At 41.7% G+C, this 26,784-nt stretch overlaps 1 protein-coding gene across 17 annotated transcripts in view; it reads right to left on the reverse strand.

Annotated features, from left to right (window-relative positions):
• Nucleotides 1–26,784, reverse strand: part of LOC148329801 (neurexin-1a-like) — a 176,122-nt gene that overhangs the window by 77,255 nt on the left and 72,083 nt on the right. For 15 of the 17 annotated variants that reach the window (XM_088305569.1, XM_088305565.1, XM_088305560.1 and 12 more), the window contains 8 exons: nucleotides 26,305–26,688; nucleotides 19,294–19,497; nucleotides 17,746–17,772; nucleotides 12,584–12,706; nucleotides 11,914–12,295; nucleotides 10,088–10,278; nucleotides 9,581–9,754; nucleotides 7,323–7,442 (listed from right to left, as the gene is read on the reverse strand). In XM_088305569.1, the coding sequence (XP_088161695.1) occupies nucleotides 7,323–7,442; nucleotides 9,581–9,754; nucleotides 10,088–10,278; nucleotides 11,914–12,295; nucleotides 12,584–12,706; nucleotides 17,746–17,772; nucleotides 19,294–19,497; nucleotides 26,305–26,688 (1,605 nt within the window). The remainder of the gene's footprint in view (nucleotides 1–7,322; nucleotides 7,443–9,580; nucleotides 9,755–10,087; nucleotides 10,279–11,913; nucleotides 12,296–12,583; nucleotides 12,707–17,745; nucleotides 17,773–19,293; nucleotides 19,498–26,304; nucleotides 26,689–26,784) is intronic. The other 2 variants (XM_088305571.1, XM_088305559.1) reach the window with 1 other exon arrangement.

The following is a 26,784-nucleotide window of genomic DNA, read 5'->3' on the forward strand; positions in this document are numbered from 1 at the left end:
GAATGGCAACGTTCCTACTACATAGGGCTTCATTTTTTTTTTGTTTCAAACAAACATGTCATCAACCCGTTGACTTGCTGGTAATTACGGCGTACACAGGTAGTCAACGATCACATTTTACGGACCTGTATGGTCATTTGATGTTCAACATGTCTTAAATGTTGGAGTTGCAGTATTGGTTATGTTTGACTACATAATATTGACAGTAATGATTCCGCCATTGTGACAACTGATACGTAAAATGAAAACATTGTGGACCAATCGTCTCTTCTACAAACAATAGTTTCTCCAACTCTCCTCGATGAAATATCAGGTAGGAGGAGCTAGCATGTAAAATGAGGAGTGACGACCGAGGAAGGTTGAATAAAAAAAACAAATGAATAAATAAATGAGCCCGTAGTTTCTCTACACATAAAGAACAGTTTTCCACCAGGAAGCAATGCTCTGGGAAGAATAGCAGGCTGCAGAAAAGCGTGCCTGACCATCACTGAGCCACATTCGTTAATCCCGTAGAATTAAACCTATAGAAAGATAATCACGCACGGCGCACACAAACAAAAGCACTAATGCGGACAAACAAGCGCCCTACTTGATCGCAACCAGGGGTGAAATGGGACGTAATGGAGCATAACCTCTTTTAAGCAGGCGTAGCTTCATTTCTATGTGGCCACTGTCGACTCAAGTTGCTCAAGCATAAAAGCCGAGCCAAGCGTCTCCTCGATGTACCTGCTGTGCGATGCAGTGGCTCGTTTGTGTTAGCCACAGAAACATCTGTGGCGCCAGGAACATCTGGACAGCAGTGAGCATATGCAGCACGATAAGGTGTGAACAAGTTAATAAAATGTATTTTTGACACATTTTAATTTAATGTGCGGAGTATTTCAACTCAAGTCTAGGGAGCGAGTGTGTTTGGATTGGCTGTTGAAAGGAGTGCGACTCTACATCTCAGACTCAGAATGAAAGTTGTCGCTTTGGACTTGCACAAGCAGGCCATCAGCTTGCTCAGTTTCAATTCCAAATGTACATCAGCTGCAGTTATCATCACAGCCGTGACAACCGTTGTCAATAGGGAACATTCAAATTCTAAATTGCACGGCACACGTACACGAGCTACAATATGAGCAAACGTCAAGGCAGTGCCGTTGAAAACGCTGTTCATTATGCATGCGGCGAGTCCTGCATCAATGAACCTGAAAAAAGAAATAAAAAAATAGCGGTCTAATGGGACGTAATGTTTATTTACGGTTACAAAAGCAAATTGCAATGCACAGAGGTTTAATGGCTTCATTTTCAGAGCAAAACGCGGATTCAAATCGCAACAAGGTCTCTTGATGGGAATTGGTCAGAAAGTTGACACTCATGGGATTAAATTCATTCAGTTGACAGACACACCCGAGTGTAAGGTTTAGCAGACAGTTGGATGTCTCGGGATAACTTCAATCGGAGCAACGGTACCTTTTCACTCCTCATTACATTATCCGACCATAGCAGTATGGGACAGTACACTTGAGGAAATGCCTGACAATATATGGTAGACTTAAAAGAAAGTTGATAATATTTAGTCCAGAATGTTTGGTCATTGTCAAAAAAAATAAAAATCTATATTCAAGGGATGACCTTTGACCTTATGTCCACAAAATATCGCCGATTTCCCCCAGTTATGCATAAGCGACAATACAAGAGCGTTAATCATTTCCTAAATCCATTTAAATACATATTGAGCCTGTACTTAAGAGATAACATGAAAACAACCTTGCACATAAATGCAAATGGAGGTTAGAGTTGCATGTCTGCATCAGTACGTCCCGCTCGCTCGTGTCTGTTGCTAAGCGCGTGTGTAGATGCGTCCGCAAATGCATAAACTAAATCCTGACTGTCAGTGAGAGAGATAGGGGTCGTAGGTCGTCAGCTTTCTGGAGGCTTTCCCTCTATCTTGTCTGACAGTTCCCGAGATGCAGTGGGCTGCCGAGGCGCTGCGCTCTGTCCGTCTGTGTCTATCTGTCTCTGCCGAAAGCCCGCTCCATCACTTCTCTTCTCAGAGTTCACCATCTTAAACAGGTCAAGGACGGGCCGCCTCCCACTTAAGGAGAACATAGTTTCTTTGTCAAAGAAACGGTATTAACTAGAACAATGGACAGACTCAGTACTTGAATATGTCTCATTTCAACGAGTATTCTATGAAAAGAGACTCCTTCAGATGTGCAGTTTTATATTATATGAGCGCTTCTCTCCGCGTCTCATGCTCTTCAATTTCAATTCCATTGAACTTCATATCTGGAGCACAGGCCACAAATATGATTCACTTTGCCCAAGCAGTGGCAAACTCAACATGTCACACGGCTCAACTAAAAAGGTAGGAATGCACAATGTAGAGGTTGTGAAATTTGCGTTAGGAATGTACCTTGCCGTTATGCAAGAACAACTGCTGTGCCTTTGTCTTGAAACAAAAAAAAAAAAAAAAAAGATTTTCTGGTAAAGACTGAGATGCGGTGCTCTTATAAATAGCTGCGCATAAATATACAGTACGATCGTTGTGCAGTCGAGAAAAGTGAAAAGTGTTGTATGCGTGATTAGAGGGTAGCAAGATAACACATCTGGGAAAAGTGCAGTGTTGCTTACATATTCTGGAGGCCGGACTCAGACCAGCAGGAATTATTTTAAGGCATGTGGTACTGTATATTTTGGATACTTTTCAAGATAGGCTTACTGCACGTTCACACCTGACATTTATGGACCAAGAACTCGCCAAGCCACTCTTTCCTAACCTTTATTAAATTTCAAATTGGTGGGGGGGGGAGCACCAGGAACACAGCGAAATAAAAAAATAATTATGTACCTCCTGACACTTATTTTTAAATTTTGCCTGTTCTTATATGTTGTTGCTGGCATGGATGGCTGAAAAAAAACCATTCAAAATATTTTTGGGGGGACCAATGAACTGTAAAGGACTACTTTCCCGCAGCTCACCTGATGATCTCTTACGGCACTGGTCGGGAATCACGGTTCTAAGCAAGGTTAATAGCTCCCCCTCTTCAACCTCACCCCAACTCCAGAGAGTGAGAAGCATCCAGCGAAATATGCTGTGCCAGGATGCTTGAGGGTGGCCGAGAGTATGCTGAGACCATATTAAGCAAGCAAGCTCTTACTTAAATCGCCACATCAAGACAGCGACATCGGTGCACGTGAATTGTGATCGCATCTGCCAGCTCGTGTGAAGTCTATCCGCCATGAATGAAAAACATAAGAGACGGCAGGGAAGTCAAGGAGGCTCTCGAAGGTTTGAGCTGACTTTTCTATTACGGAGAAAGAGAGGTATAGCTTTGGTTTAATCCCTCTGAGTGCTTGGAATGAAAGGTCCAAGGGCCAAAAAGGGGGGGGGGGGGTGACGGGGTTTCCTCTTTGCTGTTCACTAAAGAGCTTGTTTCATTGGCTTTGGAGATGTTTTTAAGCCGAAATGTACACATCCGGAAAGGTGTGAGGCAGACGTGCTAAACTTGCTGACCTACTCAACAATATATTTTTTTTCTGAAATATTTTTGTCATTATTGAAAAAAATAAATAAATAATGCTTTTTGTAGCGTTAGGGGAATGACGTCACGTTTCAAACGTAAACTTTATGTCTCCAAAGCGCTTCTGTCAGAATTAGCGGCAAGAAAATGGCTTGATTGTCAACTTACACAAAGTGAACATTTATTACGTTGTTTCGTCCTCGTCCTCCTGACCAATAAAGTCAATAAAACAGATCATATTTAATTTAAAAGTGCAATTGCGCCAAACACAATATCCACGTACGGCAAAGCCACACCGGTGCCGTTTTTTGCAACACTTACTCGCTTAGTGAGATGTTTTAATTGACAGAAATGTGAAATATGATGTGTAACACCCAGCGGGGCAGTTAAACACATTGTCTGGCAACATCTTAATTGGTCCGGGTAGTGCTCAAACAACCGCATATTTATTGATGATGTTAGTCACCAGCGCACAATTCTGAGTTCTGGAAAAGAACACATCCAAAATCCAACCCCAAAAAAACAGTGAGACGTTAATGACGGCACCACAAAAGAGCACATTCATTTTGCGCAATTAATTCAAGCTGCTGTGCTTTATCCTAATTCAAAAGTGTTATTTTTAAATATTTGCTAGGTCATCTTAAACAGGTTCGGTTTCTATGCCAGCAGTTTGGGTCACCGATCCGACACGGATACCCGTTGAAATGGAGGATCTCCATCAGCAGGAGGAAATAATTGAAAATGATTGTGCTGTGTTGTGACAACGTATTTGGAGTTGAGGTGTGAGGTGAGGGTAATAGAGTTGATGAAACCAATAATAAGGCCCGGCGCCTTCCACATTATTGTTTCGGTAACAAGCTAACTAAATATTAATCAGACAAACTCGACAAGATTCATTATACTCCTATGAAATGACGAGACCCGAAACAACAGTTAAAAATCTAATGAAGGATGCTGGGTTGTATTTCTTGCAGGCATGGGCGGAGGCAAATGAGGTTACAGGTGCAAAAGAGAGGAAGCAAAATCTTCTATGTTAAAAAGCAGGGCAAGCGTTCAATCCACACCGAGTCCAAATATGTTCCGGTCTATGCAATCAAATGGGGCCACATCCACGGCAAAGAGAATGCCACTTTTGTTGTGACAGCAGACTCAAGTGCCTCAACGCCCCCCTCGGCCTCAGAGCCGCCCCGGTCATCCCCTTGAAACAAACTAAAGTGCTTTAATCCATCCACTGTATTTTATTGAGCGCTCGATTGCTTGCACGCTCGCTCGGGTGAGCACTTGCTTGTCTTTATCTACATCTTCAATGAAACCCAAGTGACCTACTTTACTCTTAACAACATATTGACTTTTGAAGGCAGGACTGCTCAAGACTATAAAGTCGTTACAACATTATTACATGAGTGCTAAATCAATCAGTGGGTCAGGAGGGCCCACTTTGAGGCCTTTCAACTCACGAAATTACTAATGAGCAAACGTCTTCGTGGAGGGCCGTAGCTGTCATTTTGGTTCATTCGCATCACTATTAGATCCTTGCGATCTGATCATTTTGTGGATCCGTAATAATAATGCCATGATGACAGGAAATTGGAGTAGTAGTGGGTCAACCACATTAGAAAGCCGCCGAGTAAGTCCGATGGTTGCCCCTTGGGCAAGTCCAATGGCGATATGAGCGCACTCCCTCCATTTTTGCGACAATATTGACATGGCTGTAATAGGTCGGAATCCACGAAGGGGTGAATGAGCAACCAAGCATGGCAAAAGTTGCGTGAAGCTCATGCAGGCTTGACTCACTGGCCCTTTTGGCGACCCACTTAAGCTCAATAGCAAACACCATTCTGCTTGTCTTTAAACATTACCTTCAGACACTCGACCACTGCAGGCCAACTCCCGAAGGAGGTCTAGACGGGACATTTAGCCCTCTCACGTGCCAATGATGCACGCACGCACGCACATGCGCACTCACACAAACGATGGCTTCTTTTAAACACGTTTCAAAAGCCCAGAGTAACAGAAAAGACCAGCAACAGAAAATATTAAGTTTTTGACCGCATTGTTCCTTTTGACGGATATTCCATTGGGTTTTTTTTTTGTTTGTTTGTTTTTGTGGTTCAGTGTTGATGACTAAATATGTACAAACCTCTAACCTTTTTTTTTCTTTTTTTTTAAATTTATCCTATTTATTATTATTTTTATTATTTATATTTGGACTGGAGAGGGGAGCCCTCTAATCTCGTTTTACACCGAGTATAATGACAATAAAGTGCATTCCGATTCGGATTCAGATTCTACCCACAAATATAAATCATATCGAAGAAAACCGATGTCAGGCTTATAAGTATGCAAACATTTGATGTGATTTTTATTTATTTTTTTCATTTCTATTCAACAAAGTTTGTCTGATCTCTCAGGCCTGGTGTATTTTAATATTGTCCCCGTTTCTCAAAGACGAATGCTGATACATTTATCTGTCGCAACTCCAAATATCCCCAAAAAGCAAGCTGTATATCACGCTTTACATCACAGAGAAGCCGTAAATGCTAAAAGGTGTTGTAAATTCACGCTGGCATCGATAGCGTAATTAATCGCACAGCTTGAGTAGGATTATGATGTTATGCTGTTCCAACTCTAGGCAGCAATCCAATTGCATGCTAATAAATGATCTGGAGGCAGGAGGCAACATATTCCGGCTACATTTGGGATAAATCATTAAACTCCACATGTAACTTTTGCTATACAGCCATTCACAGTGTTCTAAATGGCTCGCTCTTTCAAACAAAAGTAAATAACTCCATTGTGCCCGAGCGCTTTCTCATTTTTCTTCTCTCGCCGCCATCGCATCCCCATGACAATCCATCAACACAGATAAAACTTCAGCTCCATTTCTCACACTCACAATTTCTGGGCAAAGAGAAGCTGACTCGCATCTTTATTCCACCGACTCAAGTCGGTCAGCGTTCTAGGAAAGAATTTGTGCGTACTGGATATTGCATCCCCTTGGGCCCGGATATTGTTTTATTAGGTCTGCAGGAACAACGCGTCTGGCTGCAGTAACAAGGCTCAGCAGGCAGAGTCTTTTAGTCCAAATGGAATATATTGTCACCTGTCTGCCCCGCCCCCCTTTAATGCACAAAGAAAAGCCACGAGGAGTTCATGATTACTTTTGCTTATGCTGTGTTCTTTCATTCAGGTCGCGCCTACAGAATGCCCGGTTGTTGTTCTACCTCCGTAGCTGTTCACCCGACGGTGTTAAGCGGTACAAAAGATAATGGGGACTCATAAAATGTTGAAATGACCCAGATCCTTTTAAACAAGCAGTCCTTCAAATGAACATTACAGTTTTACAGTACAACTTTTAAACTCTGACATGTTTCTCCATCCATCCATTTTCTACACTGGGTTGGGGAAAGGTTTCTCTGCCCTACGTCAAGGTGACGACAAACTGATGTCTGGAAGAAAGTGATGATTTACAGCTAACCCGGTCGACAATCTCTGCAATTTATCCGGCGAGTGTCAAGAATACACACATGGAACTTGCAGTCAGAAACCAATCATGATCTTTCATTGTGGTGTGACATCATTATGTTAAAGAATATCTCAGCTGTTGACATAAAAAAATACACTGAAATGTGGGACACTCAGCTTGTCTTGGCTGAAACAGTTGAGATGTAAAGTGATGGGATGACAGGACTAGAAACGCAACCAGAGACTGCAATAGCATCTTTTTTTTTTTTAACTCCGCATGCCTGCAGTAAAAACAAAAAAAAACAATAAAAACACCCGAACAGACTTGAAGGATTTCCGGACTCCTACCGTCATTACACAGCGGTCCACCGAACGTCGTCATGCTGCAGTCACAGCTGAAGCCCTCCCACTGTTGAAGACACACTCCCTGGTTGGCGCAGGAGTCTTCCTGGCAGGTGGTGCTGGGACCTGAGCATCGAGACAATTACAACTCACATTGCTTGTCTTATTTCACACTACAGTGAAAATGTCACAAACATGACATTAAATATCCTTCTGCAAAAGTGACACGTACAAAAACTCATTAACTGTATCGACACACAAAGTGCATATTTGGCATATTTCAGTTTCATCCATCCATTTTAGTTTTTTATATTTCCATCCACTGCATAAAAGGACAACCTTTTTTTTTTAACATATTCAGCAGACATAAGCCCGATAGTCTTAAATTGGACATATTCATAAATCACATATAGTGCGAGGCACGATGAAAAGTGAGACTCGTTGATTTATATAAAAGACAATCACTGTGAATTTCCTCCATGCATGCCTGCCGGTGTTTGGTCTTGTTCTCCGTGTAGAGTGGAACAAAAGCAGCAGCGTGTAGAATGAGTTTAAAATGAGTACAGGAAATTAAAATTTAAATGTTTAAAGCGGTGATAATCTTTGGAGTTCATCGGTACTAAAGCCCGAGATTTACGACGGGAAGGTGAATGTGGAAGGTGCCAGTCATCTGGAATATGTGAGCCTTGTGGGGGCGGGGAGGCATTGTCAATAAAAAAAATAAATAAAATAAAAAAATAAAAAAAAAAGGGGGAAGGATATCACACGCCGTATTAGAGAAATCTTCTGTATCTACCTTGCAAATCTTGCAAATCAGCTTTCGTCAATGCAACTTTTGTCAGCAAAAAGTAGAGGAGAAAGAGGCAAAGTATAGCAGCTGTTAGTAAAACAGAAGGATGGCAGGTGGAAAAACTGAAAAACTGACGGTGGAAGGCAGGGAGAGTGTGTGTGTGTGTCTAAAGATGATTGAAGCAGAAGACTAAAATCATTCCAATGACATCAGCGATGTCGTGAGAAAAATAACGACTACCCGCGCTGGAACAGCCAATCAAACAAGCGCAAACGCTGATCATTGAATCTGTGTGGCACAGAGACGACGACACAACCACGCACGGTGCCGAATTTGATTGCATTTGGAATGTTGAACCATTAAAAGATCACAACTTGTAAACTCAATTGAGGCGGGTGGATGAATCGTGAAATTAAAGTCGGTGACTGATGCTGCTGAAAAGTAAATCCAATACAGTATTATCTTTGGATGCGGTCTTCATGCTAATCAGGCATGCAACAAAAGGTTCATCCATAATTCGCAATGCTTGCTTCTGGCAAACTCTCACATCCAGTGAACGTGTGCACAGGAATTGGAAAATGGCTACAAATACGGCTCAGGGAATAATCCAATTACGACCAAATGAAATTAACAACTGTCCACGGCAAAGTGGCATTGCTTACATTTGATGCATTACATACGGTCGTCATGTCATGTGACATTCACATCATAAAATCCAAGCGTATTGACAAAATGGGAATACTGAATGGGAAAAAATATAATATGTTCAGTGAAAATGTTCAGAAAGAAACAGCACTAGGTGAAGCGAGTAGGGAGGTTGCTTCAAGATGGCAAACTTCTTCTCGGCCAGGAATTGTCGGATAATGTTTGACTGTTATGGTGAAGCAGCCGCGACTTGTCCAGCCACACCGCCCGGCTCTTCTTACGCACTGAACAAAGAAAACGCCACAGGAGCTCTCTGGAGACATGCTGGCTTATCTTCTGGCCCACATTGAGAGGGAAAACATGAAGTTTGGTTCTAAAAATCTTTTGTGATAGCTGTCCAAGAACTTTTTTGAGACATCTCTCGTTAAAATAAAAAGACTTGCCAACGTTCATTCATTTCGAATATATATTTTTTTCTTTTATTTCAGTGTGCTCCACATACTCATTTTCCATTCTATGTTCACTTTACATAAATGTAATAGAAATGTTTTTTTTTTATTTATTTATTTTTTTTTTTTTAAAGCAACAGTAGAGTTAAAAACCAGGTAAAAATAAAGTGACCTAAACTACTAATTTTATGTTTGACTTAAGATACTCATCATTTAATAGTTGCGTGGCTTTTATTTGGAAGAAATGAATCAGTTGGGCATTGCAGTGCAAAGTCAAAAATACAAATAAAATGAACAATTTCACTACAAATGCTGCAGACGTATAGATCTGCTGACATGAAAAGCTATCAGCTCAAAACACAATTGAACTCAAACCTCACCTTCACATCCCCTTTCGATTTGTCCCACACAGTCCAATGCATCTGACATGAGGTCAGGGAGGCGGCCATTCAGATCCACTGAAGCCAAACAACCTTGAAAGCCCTCCTTGGCATGCACCAGTTTGGGCAGTTCCTTGTACATCTCCTTGGTCACTCCACCAATATAAAGGTTACCTGAATAATAAGAAGAGAAAATTACAATACTGACCCCTCGTGGACAAAAATGACATTGCATTATAAAATATGGAGGAAAAAAAGCAGCTTTGCTATTGTGAGATGGCAGCAAGGTTATTCTAGTCCAAGAAAACTACCGAAACACCTCAAACGAACACATTTTCGTAAACGGAATAAAACAAAAAATAAAATGATTTAGAAAAACGAAAATGTGTTTGTGTATACAGGGAATTCATACACACAAATGTAAACTAAATTGATATTATTTTTGCTTTTGTTCAACTGTCATAATGCACAATATGATGTTCACACAAAGTGCGGTGGACCGTATACCCTTTAAATCCAGATTTTTGGCCCCTGTGGTGGTCTGGGTGGTAATCTTGGTATCAATCTTGACTGTGTGGAGGTTGTTGGCATCTCTGGAGATGATCACACTGTGCCAGTTGTTGTCATTGAGGGGCCTGTTGGAGTTGCCTTTAATCAAATGGGCTCCGTTTCCCAGGTCTGACACATAGTGCAGGTATCTAAAATCAAACAATGTAAGGCGTCAGCTGTGTTGAGCAGAAACAGAAAATTACATTTGACAATAAAACAGCACAATAAACTTTTGTCATTTGCTATTAACCTCTCCCCACAAAAATGGAGCAAATGTTTTCATGTTCCTGGAATGCATTTGTACCTTTTATTTATCTTTTGAAGTATTAGCTAGTGCAGCTGCACAAAAATAGCAAAAATAATTGTCAGTCTGCAGGATTACCAAAGGCTCTGGGCTGGAATGAACAAACGGGTCTTTAATTCGGTGTTTTGAAGTTGGTCTATGCGCTGCATTTAATTAAAATGTATGACTTTTTAATATTCCCGCCAGCTGAATAGTATGCATCACTTCAGGCCTTACTCGAAAGGAGGTCATTCTATAGGCGGCATTTGAGCATGAAGAAATGAACTCTCACTAGTTGATTCCTTTTATGTTTGCTCCTTGTGTGCCATTGTGAGGATTAAAAAGAAGACTAATGGCCAAAACTCAAAGTAACAATTAAGGCGCAAAGGTGATAAGAACTTAATTTGAAGTCTTTTAGTAATATAAAATCTGTCAGGAATTTGATTTACTCGTGAAACTGTTGCAAGGTCTGAATACTTCCATAGAAAGATATTCATTTTTATATGAGCATGCAGAGACGTAAACATTTAGATTCTCATATTTGCCAAAAGACAAATTAAATTGCTCGGGGGGGAATATGGGGAGGAATAAACAAGGTTTAGGACCTAAATACATTTCAGATACAGTCGATATAAAAAGTCTCTATGCACCCTTCAAATGCCAAGTCAAATAATAAATAAAAATACAACTTTTTCCAGTAGTTATGTGGCATACAGTATACTCATCTATCATGTTCACAAAATAACATTACCAGAGATGGGCATTCCATCGCTGGGATGGAACAGTCCACACGGACGCCCATTTTTGGGACAGGGAACGAAGGATGAGAAGATTTTTAAAAAGGTTGGACAAAGCACGTCCGTCCCTTTCATTTTTTTTTTAAGGGACAACAATTTCCCGTCTTCTTCATACGTGGTACAAAAAAACGCATACAAGCCGAGCTACATTTTGCAAAAGACACTTCCAAACAGATTAGAAGATGTGGTCGAATTGCTACATTCTGACCACATCCAAAGATATAAAGGGGTGTGCAGACTTTTGCATCCACATTATCTCAGTTTGTTTTGACTTCTCTCTTGAAAATATATTTTTTTTCCAATTGAGTTGTGCATGCTATACATGTTAATGGTGGAAAAACGTTTTAAAATTAATCAGTGGTTCTTTTGTTTATAGAACACAAAAATATGAGAGTTATGTATTTAAAAAAAACATCTTGGGCATCAAAAAAAAAAATCACAAATATATTTGGGATCAACACACGAATATGTATTTAAGATGCTGTGGCATAGAACTGGACTGCAACACACAGAGAGTTCCCTAACAGTTTGCTTCAATTGAATCAGCTTAGTGAAATATTAGAAACAGCTCTCATCGTGATCAAATGCGTTTCTAAACCACAATAAAATGCAAATACAATCACGGCTGCATTGTGAAACGAATGCACCTCTAAGAACATGATGCAAAACAGAATGTGATTTTACTTTCCACAGCGCCAACTTACCCTTTGACCAGCTCCACCACAATGAAGTCATTGCCATCCCCACTGTTATAAAGGATGAGGCCATCGGAAGAGGTGGTCTTAAACTGAAAGAAAAGGTGCATGGAGTAGTAAGCCTGCAGCGCCGTGAGGGTCACGTAGCTGGAGCGTGACTTAAAGGTGACAGGATCGGCGATGATGTTCTTGAAGCCGATCATGGCGTTGAGCTCGCAGTAGTCGATGTCGCCATTTTTACACAAGTCAATGTAGGCCATGCCGTTGAAGGACAGGCTTTGTAGGTGACCGATGAAATTGGACGGCACCATGGACATGAAGCGCTTCTCCGTCACGATGCCTGTCTCAATGTTGTGGAACTCCAGTTGGGTGTGGTCACCGGCCATTTGACCTTTGATCGCACAAACGGGAAAAGCAAAGCAGCTACAATATATGCAGAAGTAAGGACACGTAAAGGATGGTGATTTCTCTTTTAGTTTGGTACCTACAATTCTACTAGAAGAGAATTCTAATAAATTACATTTATAAGTCTGCATAGGAAAAAAATGATTAGTATGATTATTTTGGGTTTGTCAAATGGAAAAATGAATTTCACATTTCCAGGTGAAACATATTTATTCACCAAATGCAAATCTATTTTTTTTTTGTCTTCCCCACAGGGATGCTGGTGAAGAAGTACCTTCCACTGGTGTCAGATCGTCTACGGTCAGTGTCAAACTCTTTCCCCTCCTGAAGACACGTACTGTGTGCCACTCATTATCGTTCAGATTCTGACCCGCAAAAATAGTCTCTGGACCTTTGCCTGCAGGACATTCCGAAAATGGTTAACAAACACACACAGGACAGAAATCCTTCGAGAAAATAGTAAAGAAGGTAGAAGAAAAAGACAAAAGGGGACAGAGTGATTTTTTTTTTTCAGAAAATGCAGAAAACAGGAAGGTTGACATCGTTAATGGTCCATAAAATTTTTTTTAAAAAAAAACATTACTCTAACTTGCACTTTGCTTCGCCATCAAACCAAAACGGAAAAAAAATATTCGAAAAAAAAACTCACATTTTAAACAAGGACAGAGGATGTAATCGAGAAGCCATATTTTAATAACTATTCAGTTGTAAATCTGCCCTGTTTGTGGTTTTAAGTAAACTCCAGAAATAGTGACAAATGTCGCTGAAGACAGGACAAGCAATTTCCATCTCGCCAGTAGATGGCAGCAGATGACCATCATGAAGTATTGCACCTCACCAACTGGGCTTTTCCTTGCACTCCTATTTTTAATTGGCTCATAAATTCTATATAGTAAATGTATTAATGGGGCATTTTAGTTCAATAACGATGTAAGACATTGTACAAGATTGAAGACTGGAAAATGTAGAGCAAAATCAACGTTGTTGTCAATGAAAAAACGTGAAAATACAGCGTGTGGTTCTATTTTCAAGACATTCATCCGGTAGTAATTGTGAGAACATATTTTTGGGGAAACACAGCCTTGGGTATCTGATGTTTGATGCATGCTGATTGAACGTGAAAGTCGTGTAACCATGATGTGATTAAACTGACATGAATTTAAACCGCAGTGGTCTGATTCGAGCCTTCAGCGAATCCTGAAAACTGGCATTATAATATCGCTTGAACTATGTGACTGCCATCAGGCAGGCTGTAAATGAGAGGTTACATAGATTCAAGGTGGCAAACACCTCGAGCATAACCTAATTTAAAATTGGATAAATGAGAGCAACACTGCAAACTGCAGGACAATTAAAAATCCTGCAAGAAGCCTCTCCGCAATTACCACTCACAAATCACGCCAATCTCTGAATTGCTCTGACGAGAGACGCGTACAACCGCCGTGAAGATCTTGGAATTCATATACTGTAGATGCCACTCCAGTGTTCTCCTGCTGTGCCCACACAAGCAAACACGCCGATGACAATATCCCATTGTGACAGAATTAATTCTCCAGGCTCTGCCCACTGTGAGGCTTATTTTAGATAGGTGCCAGGTTCATTCTCTTCAACTCCTTTCTGGCTATTTATGCTCTCGTTTTCAGCAAGTTTTAAAGCCCTGATGCAATGCATATGCAAATGCGAGGATGCCAAAATTCTGGGACACATTCGATCTTAGAGGCCCGGTTCTGCTTTGTAAGCACTAAACACACGGGCAGGATTGGAACCGGAGAGGGATTAAGGGCCAGAGATATGAAATAATGGAATAGAGTAGGACTTGAAAGTGGACTTGATCGTTGTCTTCCATCTTTCTGCCCTTGGTGCTGCTCTCCAAGGGGAGAAAAAAAGGAAGCGGGCCAAGAGGCCAATTTACATTACAGCCCAATTCCCTCCCTGCGTCCAACTGCCTTACTTACTGTGCGGTTGTGAGACTGATATTTAAGGCCAATGCGTGTGCGGCATCCAGCCACCGAGAATCCTCACTTATGGTCATCTATCTGCTGTGATGGACCCGCAGCGATCTCTTGCCGCCTCGTTGACTTCCGTGCCCAAGGGAACAGCAGAGAAGTATGGCACAAGGGCAGCAAGCGAGCATGTGAATATCCGGTCAATCAAGTCGGGTTGGCAAAATGACAAGCCAGACGCTGGTGCCGCCCCGGCCCGACATTGCAACTCGCTCAGGTGGAGGAAAGAGACTGACCGATCGGCAGCCGCTGGATTACTGTCAAAAGAAGACATCAAAGTCTGGGCTTGTGGCGAAGAAAGCTTAGTGGGCCACACCAGGCCACCTACTTGTCTGATAAATGTTAAATTGCATTGTGAAGCCATTCCATCGCGCAAACTTTGAGAAACGGCGCCGACCAGTCCATTCATTTCTTCTCAATGAAAACGTACTCATTAAAGAAATTGCAAATTAAGTTTATGACACCAAAGTCTGGTTGGAAATTTGGTACGTTTGTTTTCACGAATCAGGCATGTGAATCAAGACAGAACAAACAATAAGCTGCCTTTGAGAATTCATTTCATCCCCTTTTCAATGAAACTTCATCCATTTTCTCATCTGCTTCTCCTCACGAGGGTCGCGGGCGTACTGGAGCCTATCATAGGCGTCATCGAGCAGTAGGCGGGGCACACCCTGAACGGGTTGCCAGCCAATCGCAGGGCACACAAAGATGAACGACCGTCCGCGCTCACGCTCGCACTTAGGGACAATTTTAGAGAGTCCAATCAATCTACCATGCATATTTGGGAGGAAACCGGAGTACCCGGAGAAAAGCCACGCAGGCACGGGGAGAACACGCAAAATCCACACAGGAAGGCCGGAGCGACATCCAACTACACACATAATATGATGAAATTCTGAAACTTAATATTTCTCCTGCTGTTGGTAGCAAGGAAGCAGGATACCGTCTGTAGCAAGAGAATTTAAGCTCGTGTTTTAGTTTGTTACCGCTTGGTCCACGTTTTGAGTGTTTACGTAAGTCAAAGTGGCAGTGTTTTCTTCAGACAGCTCTCGGCAGCCCCAGGGAGCCTCGGCCTCTAATTGACAGTGATGTGTTCTTTCGGTTGCTACGGATTTTTTTTCTCAACCACCAAGCTGACCAGAACCGCAGCGCCTGACACGGCACATTAATTAACAAGTTGGGGAAAGAAAAGGACGGAAATATCAGTAAATATAATAAACAGAGAAAAGGAATGAATTTGACATGAACTCAATAAACATGGTTATCTCCCAAGACTTCAATTTCCACTTTATATATTTAAACAGTTATTTCCCTTTTAGTAGCCATTATGAAAAATATATTTTTTTTTGTTTGTGCACATAATCCATAAGGAATATTGTCTTATTTAAACCGTCAGTGTATGGCAACAGTTACAATATTAAATTATAATTTGGTTTTGTATTAAAAAAAATACAAAACAAAAAATACCAGTCATAATATTGCAATTAAATAATTACCCGGGTTTTGTGTGCACACATTACACCTTCCGAGTCTCGTCATAAACCAAGAATGACCTTTTAAAGCGTTGAAATGGGGAATTAGAGCTTTGAGCTTGTCATTTGCATACGCAAACAAGGGACGCATCCAGGAGGCATGAACAATGCTATTTAGCATTTAGAAAGGTGTTAAGAGCGGCTGGCTCACAGAGGCATGTCTAGAGGTCACTTCACATGATGCAACATTTGTTGTGTAAGGCCTCCCTCCTCATCATGACCTTCGGAATACGAGTAACTGAATTAAAGCGTATTAAACCTCTGTGTAGTATTTGTGGCGACTGGCTCAGGTTTAAGTTCATTCATTATTATCTAGGAGACTGATAGCATGTACAGTACAGCGATCCCTCGCTATATCGCGCTTCAGCTATCGCGGCTTAGCGGATTTTTTTTTTGCAGTGTATTGTGCCATGGGTAGCGGCCCCGCAAAGAATTTTAAATGGGTGTCGATAATCTTCCATCTCTGAACAAGCATGTTCAGCATTCTGCACAGTGAAAACTACAGAACAACAACGACAAAAAAAACACAATAATAAACACAAAAACACACAAATAATTCACGTATCAATCATGTATCCAACACGCTCCTTTCAGCTCAATACAAAGGAATGAAATGAATCAAATGACACCATCTCAACATGCCATCCAACTAATAATTTACATTTTTAATATATTGAACATTTTATACACTACCGTACCTCATTCCTCTCTCCAAGGGTGCTTGTTAACTGTTCTGACAGTCACCTATCTTACCTTAGCTTGGGATAAACATCGAGATTCTGAGCTACGGACAATGTAAAATAACGAAAAATCACAATGTCAAATCTTTCCCAAAACAATCAAATTCATTCTCTATACATAGTGTGTGTGTTAATATAGGTGGCTTTTTTTTACCGATCTTCTGTCAACATATGAGCACACGTCTCGAAGTGAAGCAACCCGGAAGTAGAATAACAAAAAAAAAAAATGAGAGAAGAAGAAATCACACGCTTAAACGAACTCAAGAATGCCACAAGATGGCACTGCAGGACCACAACTTCCCATCGACACGCGCAAACAAACCACAACAATGCATCATATCAAATGCATTGTTAAATAATACAAAAAATAAAGCTGACTCCTTCACGGATTTCACTTATTACGGGTTATTTTTGGAACGTAACTCCAGCGATAAACGAGGGATCACTTTATATCTCTTGGAATCATTAGACAGGAAGAGAGGTCATACATTATGACTCCAAACATGTAATAACTTATTCATGATTGTTCTTGAATGATAAATATCAGGGATATTTATCATTTAAAACATTGCGATGTGACTTCTATGTTGGAACACACGCACGCACACACGCACGCACGCACAAACGCACACACGCACTCACAAAAGCGCACACAAACTGGGCAATGATCTATTCTTGCACCTTCCGTCTTCAAATATTTCTTTCTGCTCCGTGAGGCAAGTTAATGAGAATAATAAAACCACACTCTGTATTTCCTGTATGTGTGCCATGCATGGCCTCATCAATTAACAACCAGCTTGTCATATTGGATTCAAAGGAAACGAAAAAAAAAGAAAGAACCTCATACATGTCTAATATAACTGAAATATTACTGATTCCTTTTTTCTGGGGTAGTGTTAAATATCACTAGAAAAATCAATACAAGTAAATGAACAAAATACGGCATGGTTTTCTTTCATTACAAGTCTAATAATTGCAAATGCAAAATGCAAGTCAGATACATCTTAAGAGGATGCCATTTATAGTGGCTGCAGAAAATAAATAATATATCCTTTATAAAACAAGGCTGCTATATAACCAGGACTCTAGTACACGGATGCCGAGAGAAGTACAGTAATAGAAGAAGCCATATAGAAGAAATGAATGTGAGCAGTAACTTACTGGAGGTACAGTTTATCCTGACACAATCTAGATGGGGAAGAATAGATGAGAGATAAATTCATCTTTCAACATTGCAGCTGCAGACATCAGTAAAGTTTACAGTCCACCTCTCTGGGGACAAACACACGGACGCTGACCGTCCTCTGATGCTCTCACCCATGGCCCCCAGCAACAACATGACCGCTAAAGTGCTGCAGTCGTCATGACAGAGGAGCAAAATTATGGTTTCTGGGATCATCCCAAAACTAATAAAAACATCAGAAATTCATACGGAATATAAACATGTATGATTTTTATGTTTTTTGTAATTTTTGGTGGGTTATTTGGATTTGCATTAAATATGAGAGCATGGAATTTTGGTCAGAGTCAGACAGGGCCAGCCAGGCAGCTATGTCTATAATTACTACCTGATCATAAAATGCGGTACAATACTAAAAATGATCTACACGTAAAGCAAGACTGAAATAGATTTCAATTATTTTATTACAGCACATTCATATGACCATAATCTTGGATTTCTACCTCAATATAATGAACACCGGATAGTACAAGTCAATTTCTACGGCAATGACTGGAGTTGAAGGTAACAATGGAGTTGTTCTTAAAACCGTAAACGACAAAAGCGTACAAAAGAAGAAAGCAGATTTTTGTACTTCCTTTTTCCAGCGTGCTGGATTGTGGTCTTAATTCTACCACAGAAGCTCCAGTTGTCAACTTTCATGACTGACTTACAGTAAGCCGCGGGCACACAGGCTTTATCTTACTTTTCCTTTTTACCTCCCTGGTTGCAAAAAGCTCAGCTCATGTTGTGCGCTGTGATAGGTGACCCAGTTGGAAAACCCCCTCCCTGCCTTATTTTCTGGCCCTGCCTGTCGTGTGTTGTCAACCGCAGCAGAAAAGTGGGAGCAAACAGCCCGAGACCAACACTTGCCTGCCCTACAGGAAATGCGCCGATTTTTAAAGAGGGGGCATAAAAGTCGGCCACCTGATAGCTGATACATGCTTATTGTTATTTTATCCGTTTGGTGGGAGGAGTGGCGGAAGTAGCCTGTTTTTGCCACTTTTTTTGTCATGAGGTAGATTTTTGGAATTTTATTGATTTGACTACTTTGTCTTTGAATTTATATTCTCTCTCTCTCTCTCTCTCTCTCTCTCATATATATATATACATATATTTGTGAATTAGATATAACATGCAAATACACCATGAAAAAAAACTAGGGTAGCAACAGCACCATTAATGGGTCTCAGACAAACACGCCAATGAGAAATATGTCGAAGGAATGAGTGGCGAGCATTTCCTTGCTGGGCAAAGGCAGCTGTGAGTTCAAGTGGCAGTAAGCAGAGAGCCGCAGACGCTTGCCATTGAAAGCTTTACACCATCTCCGTCTATTCAAGAATGTGAATGTGGAATAATAATGGTATGTGTGTGAAGTTCAGCGCATGTGGTGGCGGAGCAGTGCATTTGAAAGAGTTGTCAGGCGTAATTTAGCTCAATTTGACGCATGACTTTGCTGCGGCATTGAGGATACACGCTTGGGTTGCTACCTAAATTGACAGTGAGCCGGACGCGGCCGCTCTCCAGCTCCAGACGCAGGGTGTCGGCCGAGTCCCGGGAGGTGGTGGCGATTAGGATGCCGTAGGCTCGCTGGGATCGGAAGCGCATTGAAACATCTTCGGCTTCCGTGTGCATCACCACTGGCAGCTGGACCTTCATAAACTTGCTGCCATCGTAGCTGAGGACCGTCGCCTCTGCAAATGGATTAAAAGAGAGAGGCAAAAAAGAAATCAAAGATCAGTGATACAAAATGTAGCGATCAAACTTGGAAAAAAATAAACTGATGCACAACCGCCAGTAGATGGCAGTGATTCGAGATCTTGCCCAGTTTTTGAGTCCATTTGGCAGAAATGGCTGCATTTTGATCAACCTATTTTTTTTTTCTTTGTAAAAGAATAATAAAAATTCACTGCCCTGTGTCGCTGTGATTTTCTGACCAGTATTGCTGTCATCCATTTTGTCTTTCATCATAGCATTTTGTTCAACAACAGCTTGATGAAAGCGATGTCAAGGAAGCAACCGTTGTTTACTTGTGCAGAGCACTGTCGAGTTGAAACATGAATAAGAACGTGGTCCTCCACATGTGCCACTCAGCCGTAGGCGAGCGGCCGTTGTGCTTCGAAAGACATTTGTGACTCACAACGCACGATAAAAGATTGCCATTGCTCACGATTACTCACTGTCTCAAAAAAATGGTGTCCAAACAGACACAACGCTTGAAAAGGTATTGATATTCTGACACATTTGTTCCTGTGGGTGAAAACAAACCATTATGGAAAAAGGGAAGCATATACAAAACCTGCTAGGAAAGGATCGCATTCCTTGAATGAGCGTAGGAAAGGAAAGATAAATCGATACAAAGTGACGAAAGCCTTGCATCCGCGTTTTGCGCGTCACCGCGACAAACGGCATCCGAACATCGATTGAGGCAAAATATATTAAGATCAACATGATCTTTGTTTGTCCGTGGACCTTAAATATTGAGCGTCTGCTCAAAGCATGCCTGGAGAGATGCCAGGAAGATTGTTTAACGCCGGCAGGAAATTGTAACAGCATTTCCGAGAATGTAACGAAAGCGCAACCCAATAACAAAGCCATTATTGCTCTTCCAGTGCTGAGCCAGAAATTTCAAAGGGGAGGGAGATGGAGAGTTTGGGGGTGAGAGGGTATCACTGTCCCACACGCCACCTCATCACCACTTCCCCAGTCGCACAAAGTCACATGTCACTTCCATTCCTTCCGGAGTGACTCAGTCGCATTCCTCACCCAAATCCAATTTCTCCACGCCCCTCCTGGGGTACCCTGTAGATGACAGAGGTGTGTGACAAACGAGTCACGCTGCTTCCTAACAGGCTGACACAGCACAGAGCAGCATTTGGAAATTGGTGGAAAGTACGGAGTTAAAAAGTTCTCATACTTGGGCCTTTGATGTATTCTCTTTAGTGGTGGTGGGCGGTCAAGGCCTTCAGGGCCTTCTCTGCTGGTCAAAATCCTGATCATATTTGGGAGAATAATTATGAAAATTAATTTGATAATATATTTGATTTTTATTCTCTCTCTCTCTCTCATTACTATTCACATTTATGTCATATTACGCTGTATTTTTAGGTAAGAGTTTTTATCCAATCAGAATTCAGCTAGCTTGTGTTGCCAGGCAGATTTGACAATACCAGCAGCACATTTCCTTTCCTCCGATCTTTGGGATTCTTCCCTGCGGGCGTCTGTGCTGTGTAAGTGAACGGGCTCCCACAGTTGATAGACAGCTGCGATAACCAATCAGATCACGAGTTGGCAGCAGTGAGCCTTCAGGCCTCACGTTGAAGGAGTGAACGTGATCACTTGTGACAGGGCACGGGCAGAGCATTCTTACCCGGCGACCGTTTAAAAATCTAACAATATATTTTTGCTTTTTTACCCACAATGGTGAAAAGGAGGGAAAAGTGTGGATTTGATTGCAGATACACTTGCAAGGCAATTTTCAAGAGAAGCTCTCTCGTGAGCCGCGTTTGTCCAACACTCCGTAGTGCCCAAGTGTGTATCTGTATATTATTTCTCCTACCGTGGTGTCAATAATTTATGTAAGAACATAAAATTCCAAAATATTTGACGCAATGGCTTTGCTATAGAACTGCCTTGTTTGCTTTTTTCATTCACAAAGTGAGATTACCGCAAAGAAGTGGCTATTCAGATAAACAATCTGTGACCGGAAGCATGAAATTGTTGTTTTTAATCACTTCAACCATGACGTCACTTTTTTGAGAAAAGTCCAAACGTGTCCAATGCGAGGGAATCACATCCCCACTCAAAGTGAGCATCACTCAAAAATCCAATAGTGAAGTGCCGTTGTTTTTTGTGGCCCTTCCTCGTAAATAAATTGAGCGGAATGAGACTGTCAATTTGCCCAACAGGAGACTGTCACAGGACAGATGGAAGCCACCAAACTAAACCAAGCAGTCGTTTCCCCCTCATGTAAAACAGAATGGCATTGTTGTGTGTGCCGTTCAGACGAGTCAGCATGTGTTTGCATCCGTGTGATGTGACAAATTAGGCTTTGATACTAACAAGGGGAAGGAATGGCACACGCTACACCGTTTTTTTGTTTTTTTTTTTCCTTCCATTCTCCCCCTCGGGAGAAGAGGCTCTGCAGGAAGGGGAGCTGTCAGCTGCATGTCACAGGATTGTGATGTGCATGCCAAGGTAGCGGGACACCAGGTCCAATCCAATTTACATTTTGCTGGGCAACAACTGCCAAAAGCTTTGGGGAAATATATGTTCCGGGTAAATCGGCGCAAATGACAATAGGAGACCATAAATAATTCAAAGACGTTGTCGTCTTTAGCCCAGCATTCCTGGAACATGCTCAATCAAATAAGTCGACTGATCATGATTAAATATGTACAAAGCAAATTTTGCAAAACGCCAGACCGCATTCCTGCGGATTGTCTCCAGAGTCAGTAGGATATCTTTACAGTTGTTGGCACAAATTTGGCCACAGTGCGGCAACCTAGTTTGTCGCACAAACTAGGTTGCCGCACTGTCTCCAGAACTTTCATCTTATGTTTTATCAGGAATATATATGACATCGACACAACAATGGGAAGTCAGTTTCTGCAAACCTTGAGGACTCTTGAAAGAGAATTCTCACTCATTTTAATGTTATAAAAGTTAATCCCCAATCTCTAGATTTTGCTGATGCTCTCTATTCTCTTGGGAGTTATTAACAGAGGCAACTAGTGGAAGTTCATTTGGACAAAGAGGTCGTTTGGGGTTAATGGCGAATGCATGTGACAACATGTTCTCATTCATCGCGACTGAAGCTCCTAACTTCACACCTTGCATGTTTTCCAAACAACAATCCGTACATTGTTGGTCGTTTAAGGCACTGAGCCCAGCAGTCTCGAATTTGTGATTAAACAGCCTTCAAGCATCAGTGACTAACAATTACTGTCCGTCATACATGGACCACCAGTTTAGATTTTGCCTCAATTGCTTTCATACTGTATGCTTAACATCGTAATAGGTTAATTATTTTTTGGCTAACTTATACATATTTCAAATGGCTGCATCTATGCCTTGAATTAATTATGCAATCCAGACTAGTAAATTTACCTGTGCGACCATAAGCATCTAACTGCAAATCACACGGATTCAAAACGCTACATTCAATGCAGATGTTTGCTGCACTCGGCAATGCGGATTGTCATATCTCATTAGGGAATATGTGCATGTCCTGCAACGAGCCATCTGGTAGCCTGCTTTGGCCTTCCACAAATATTTGGGCTAATTAGCCACTGGATTAACAATGGAGGATGCAAGAACCAAATTGCTTTGTCCGCTTCATTAAAATGTCTCAAAATAGGGCAAATAGCTTCATGCCTCACCCTCCAAGCCCCAACCCCAGTTCCTGCTCCTGCAGCGGCGTTGTCGTCGTTCTCCTCCTACACCATATGTAATTGCTGTACTTTGCCACCGGGGGGTACACCACGCTCGGATAAGTGAGAGCCGGGCTAATTTTTTTGACAGCTCCACTGCCTACTGGTGCCTGCTGCATCCGACCAGCATCGTGGCAATCTGGAGCCATCAAAACAGCTGGCAGTAAGCCAGGGCACTTCCTCCGTTCCACTGTTCCCACTCACTGGCACACGAATGCCAACGTCTGAGCAAACACAACCACAACGCATGAGAGATGAGCATCCTGGCCAAAACGGAAAGACGCTTGAATGTGAGAAGGAAAGAAATAACTGTGACAATGAACTAATGGCTGTGAAGATGCAGCACTTTCTTTTGCATTGGCTTGGATTTCCAAATTGAAGTAAAAGCGGATTTTGATAACACAAAGAACACTCTGCTGATAAGTACAGTAATTATTGTTGAGAAGTAAAGTAAGAAAAGGATTAGTGATGGACCGATTACTGGCCGGGTCGATATTTTAAAAGATGGTTTATTTTGGCTTGCTGCAGTACACTTCTCTCTCTCGCTCTCTCTGCTGTGCTGGTGGCCCTGCTGGCAGAAGCATTGATTATTTCCTTGTGCAGTCAGTCTACTACAACTCACAACTAACAGAAAATATTTGCCGTAGTATACTTTAAAGAGATGTTTGTTTTCATTCAACTAGAAGACATGCAGCTGAGCCTGGGAGCTTCTTGCACTTTTTCTTAGACTTTTAAAGTGAAGTTCTATTTTCCAAGATCTAAAAAAGATTCAACATGTTGTAAATCACTAACGTTATTTAATAAATGTGTGTTTAAAGGCCGTTTTTGAGTTTTTATTTTTCAAAATTTTGACACCATTTGCCCCTTTTTTTTTCACTCAATAATTATGGAATTCAAATATCGGTTACCGGCCTCCATGATTACTCATAATTGGTATCGGCCTTGAAAAAAAAGCATATCGGTCTATCACTAAAAATGATTTGTATGCAGTGGCCATTCCACTTCCTTCATGTACAATACCCGCATTCTCGTCATCTCATTCGTCAAAAGTGGAGCACACCGAGCAAAGCTCAACCGGCATATTCAAAAGAGATGCCGGATGTTTGCTCCCAAAACACTTCTATTAAATATATCACATGGTGCTCTCTTACAACGCATTAACGTCATTGTTGTCTCCTTCAATTTGGCTCTAGCGATTACCACTCACTGCTATTTTGATGTTCAGGTACCGTTGTAATTCAATTATTTTGCAGCTGCAGATAAAGTCAGGGGTGACGTCATGCATTGGTTCGGAGAAATCTCCGTTAACATGGCTCCTGGTGGCGGCGCGCTTGCTGGTTCGAGTCCCACAAGCAAATATATCCGAAGCCCGTCTCCGATTGAGCCACATTTCAACAGCTTAATCTTGCTTTGCATATTGAATGTTTCCCAAATGGCACAACAAAAGATGGAGAAAAAGGCGTTTCAATTGGATGAGCTCTAGGTAATGAGACTTTAGGGCACGCACGCGAAAACCAAATATGAGCTCAGGCTCGTTTGTCATTGACCTGGAAGTGTCGGTGTCGTCCGTGTTGTCGTGCAAGCTACGATAATGATGCCGAATGAGGAAACCTGAAGTGAATTGCACCATGATAACGTCGTCACATGCTTCACCTCTTTTCGACATCGGACTTGAAAATGCACAATTGAATTTGGTCATTAATATACATTGCGCTGTAGATGTGGAAGAGAACGCTTGTACCGCAATATTTTTTGCATTTGTTGCTCTCGTTAATTATGCTCTTTCCCAATTCCTTTTTTGTTGCTCTTAATCCATGTCCGAGACAAATATACATCATGAACATATTGCACGATGCACAATTTTAAAAATCCAATCGAAACTGTACGGGGAATCCATTTGAACTTCTCACTCCGTTTACATAAATAAGCCAAAAATGTTGAGTTCGAGCCTTTCTGCAAACGATTTTCGCAACCGAAAGATTCGGCCCGCTCGCAAGGTGATGTTTGTCGTTTTGATCGAGCTGCATTTTGATCAAGCAGGTCAGGCTAAGACTAATCTTCTGGTCAAAGGCCGACAAGCTGATGTCGGCAGAAACGCTCCGCCACAACTTTGCTGAGCTTTGCGCTCAGTGCAACCCAAACGCATGCAGCATCTTTGGAATTCAGAGCGATCTATCAAAAGGCTAAATCCATAACACAACACCAACCGAAAGCATTCCCAGTCGAAGCATTTGTAATGTTTTAACGTAGCCGAACGAGCGCCGCACAGTCAGCCAAGACTCTGAAGCGTAAGACTTGACTCACATGTCTGCTCCGGAGGAAAAATGATGAGTATTCTGTGCCAGTTGTGGCCACAGCCGAGTGGTTTGATGAGTTAAAAGGTTAGCAGAAGACAGCCAATTTGCAGGCTATTGTGCATGGCCGATAGGAGCGCCGGCGCGTCTCAGCAGTGCATCAGTCACCTGCCATTCAACACGCTACGAACCCAGACTCTTTCTGTCTGCTTTGCACTGGCATGTTAAATTGATCTTTTCTTCAAAGAAAGCCCTTTTTGACCAGGTTCCAAAATCAGGATCATGGATTTTAAAAAAGCAAACAGCGCCAGGCGTAGCATTCATTCTCCACATTATAGTCGTCGAGCAAAACTTCTGCGAAACCTTTGCTCCGTGAGCAGATTTTGCTTTGGCTTGTTAGTGTTTTTGATGGATCCAATTGAGAAAAAAATGAAAAAAAAAAAAAAATGTGACGATAACCATAGACCCACGTATGGTTTAATTGTTGTACAAGACGTTTTCAAGGAAGCTGAGTTCTTTATAATGACACCTTGGCTTACAAGTTTAACTTGGTAATGAATGACTTATGTTCAAATATTTGGCATCATTTTGACTCTTCATTATTTAAATCCACATTAATTTTACAGGCAAATAACAGTTAAGAAATGTGAAAAAAAAATCATTCGCATGCCAGCAAAAAAAAAAAAAAAATGTAATGGAAGCTTCCAGAGAAAAATAATTGGGTGATTGTGCGGTGCTGACAACATTTCAAGCACAGATACGAAGCACTTCTTACCTCTTTCACAGGAACGACCCAGGTATCCGGTTCCTGAGCAGTCGCAAACATATCGGTTCCAGCCTTCTCTGCAGATGCCGTTGTTTTGGCAAGGATTGCTCAAACATTGTTTGGGAGGCTCCTTAGAGCACGACGGCTTGACTCCGGCAGCCTTCTGAATTTCAGCCAGGCGCCGCACGTCTTTGCTTTGTCCATCAATAAATAGATCCCGAATGCAGCCAACGTAGCCATAGTTGAGCAGAGCGGTCCACACCTCGGTGGGGAACACCAGGCCCATTTTGTTCTCCGGCAGGCCCCCCAGGTAAAGATTATCATCCAAGTCCAGAATTTCACTTTCTCCGGGGGCTGTGTAGGCAGTCCGGAGGGTGTTGATAGAGATGGTACCTAAAAACACAGAGAGATGGCTATTTTTCCATCCAGAAAAGTCAATTAAAGCTGGCCCAATGGAGAAGTTGGCCTAATAGGCGTTATCAGGGGAGA

Source organism: Idiotropiscis lumnitzeri, chromosome 9 (genome assembly GCF_059441095.1).
Source record: "Idiotropiscis lumnitzeri isolate Australia: NSW breed Sydney's pygmy pipehorse chromosome 9, RoL_Ilum_1.0, whole genome shotgun sequence".
NCBI classification, from domain to species: Eukaryota; Metazoa; Chordata; class Actinopteri; order Syngnathiformes; family Syngnathidae; genus Idiotropiscis; species Idiotropiscis lumnitzeri.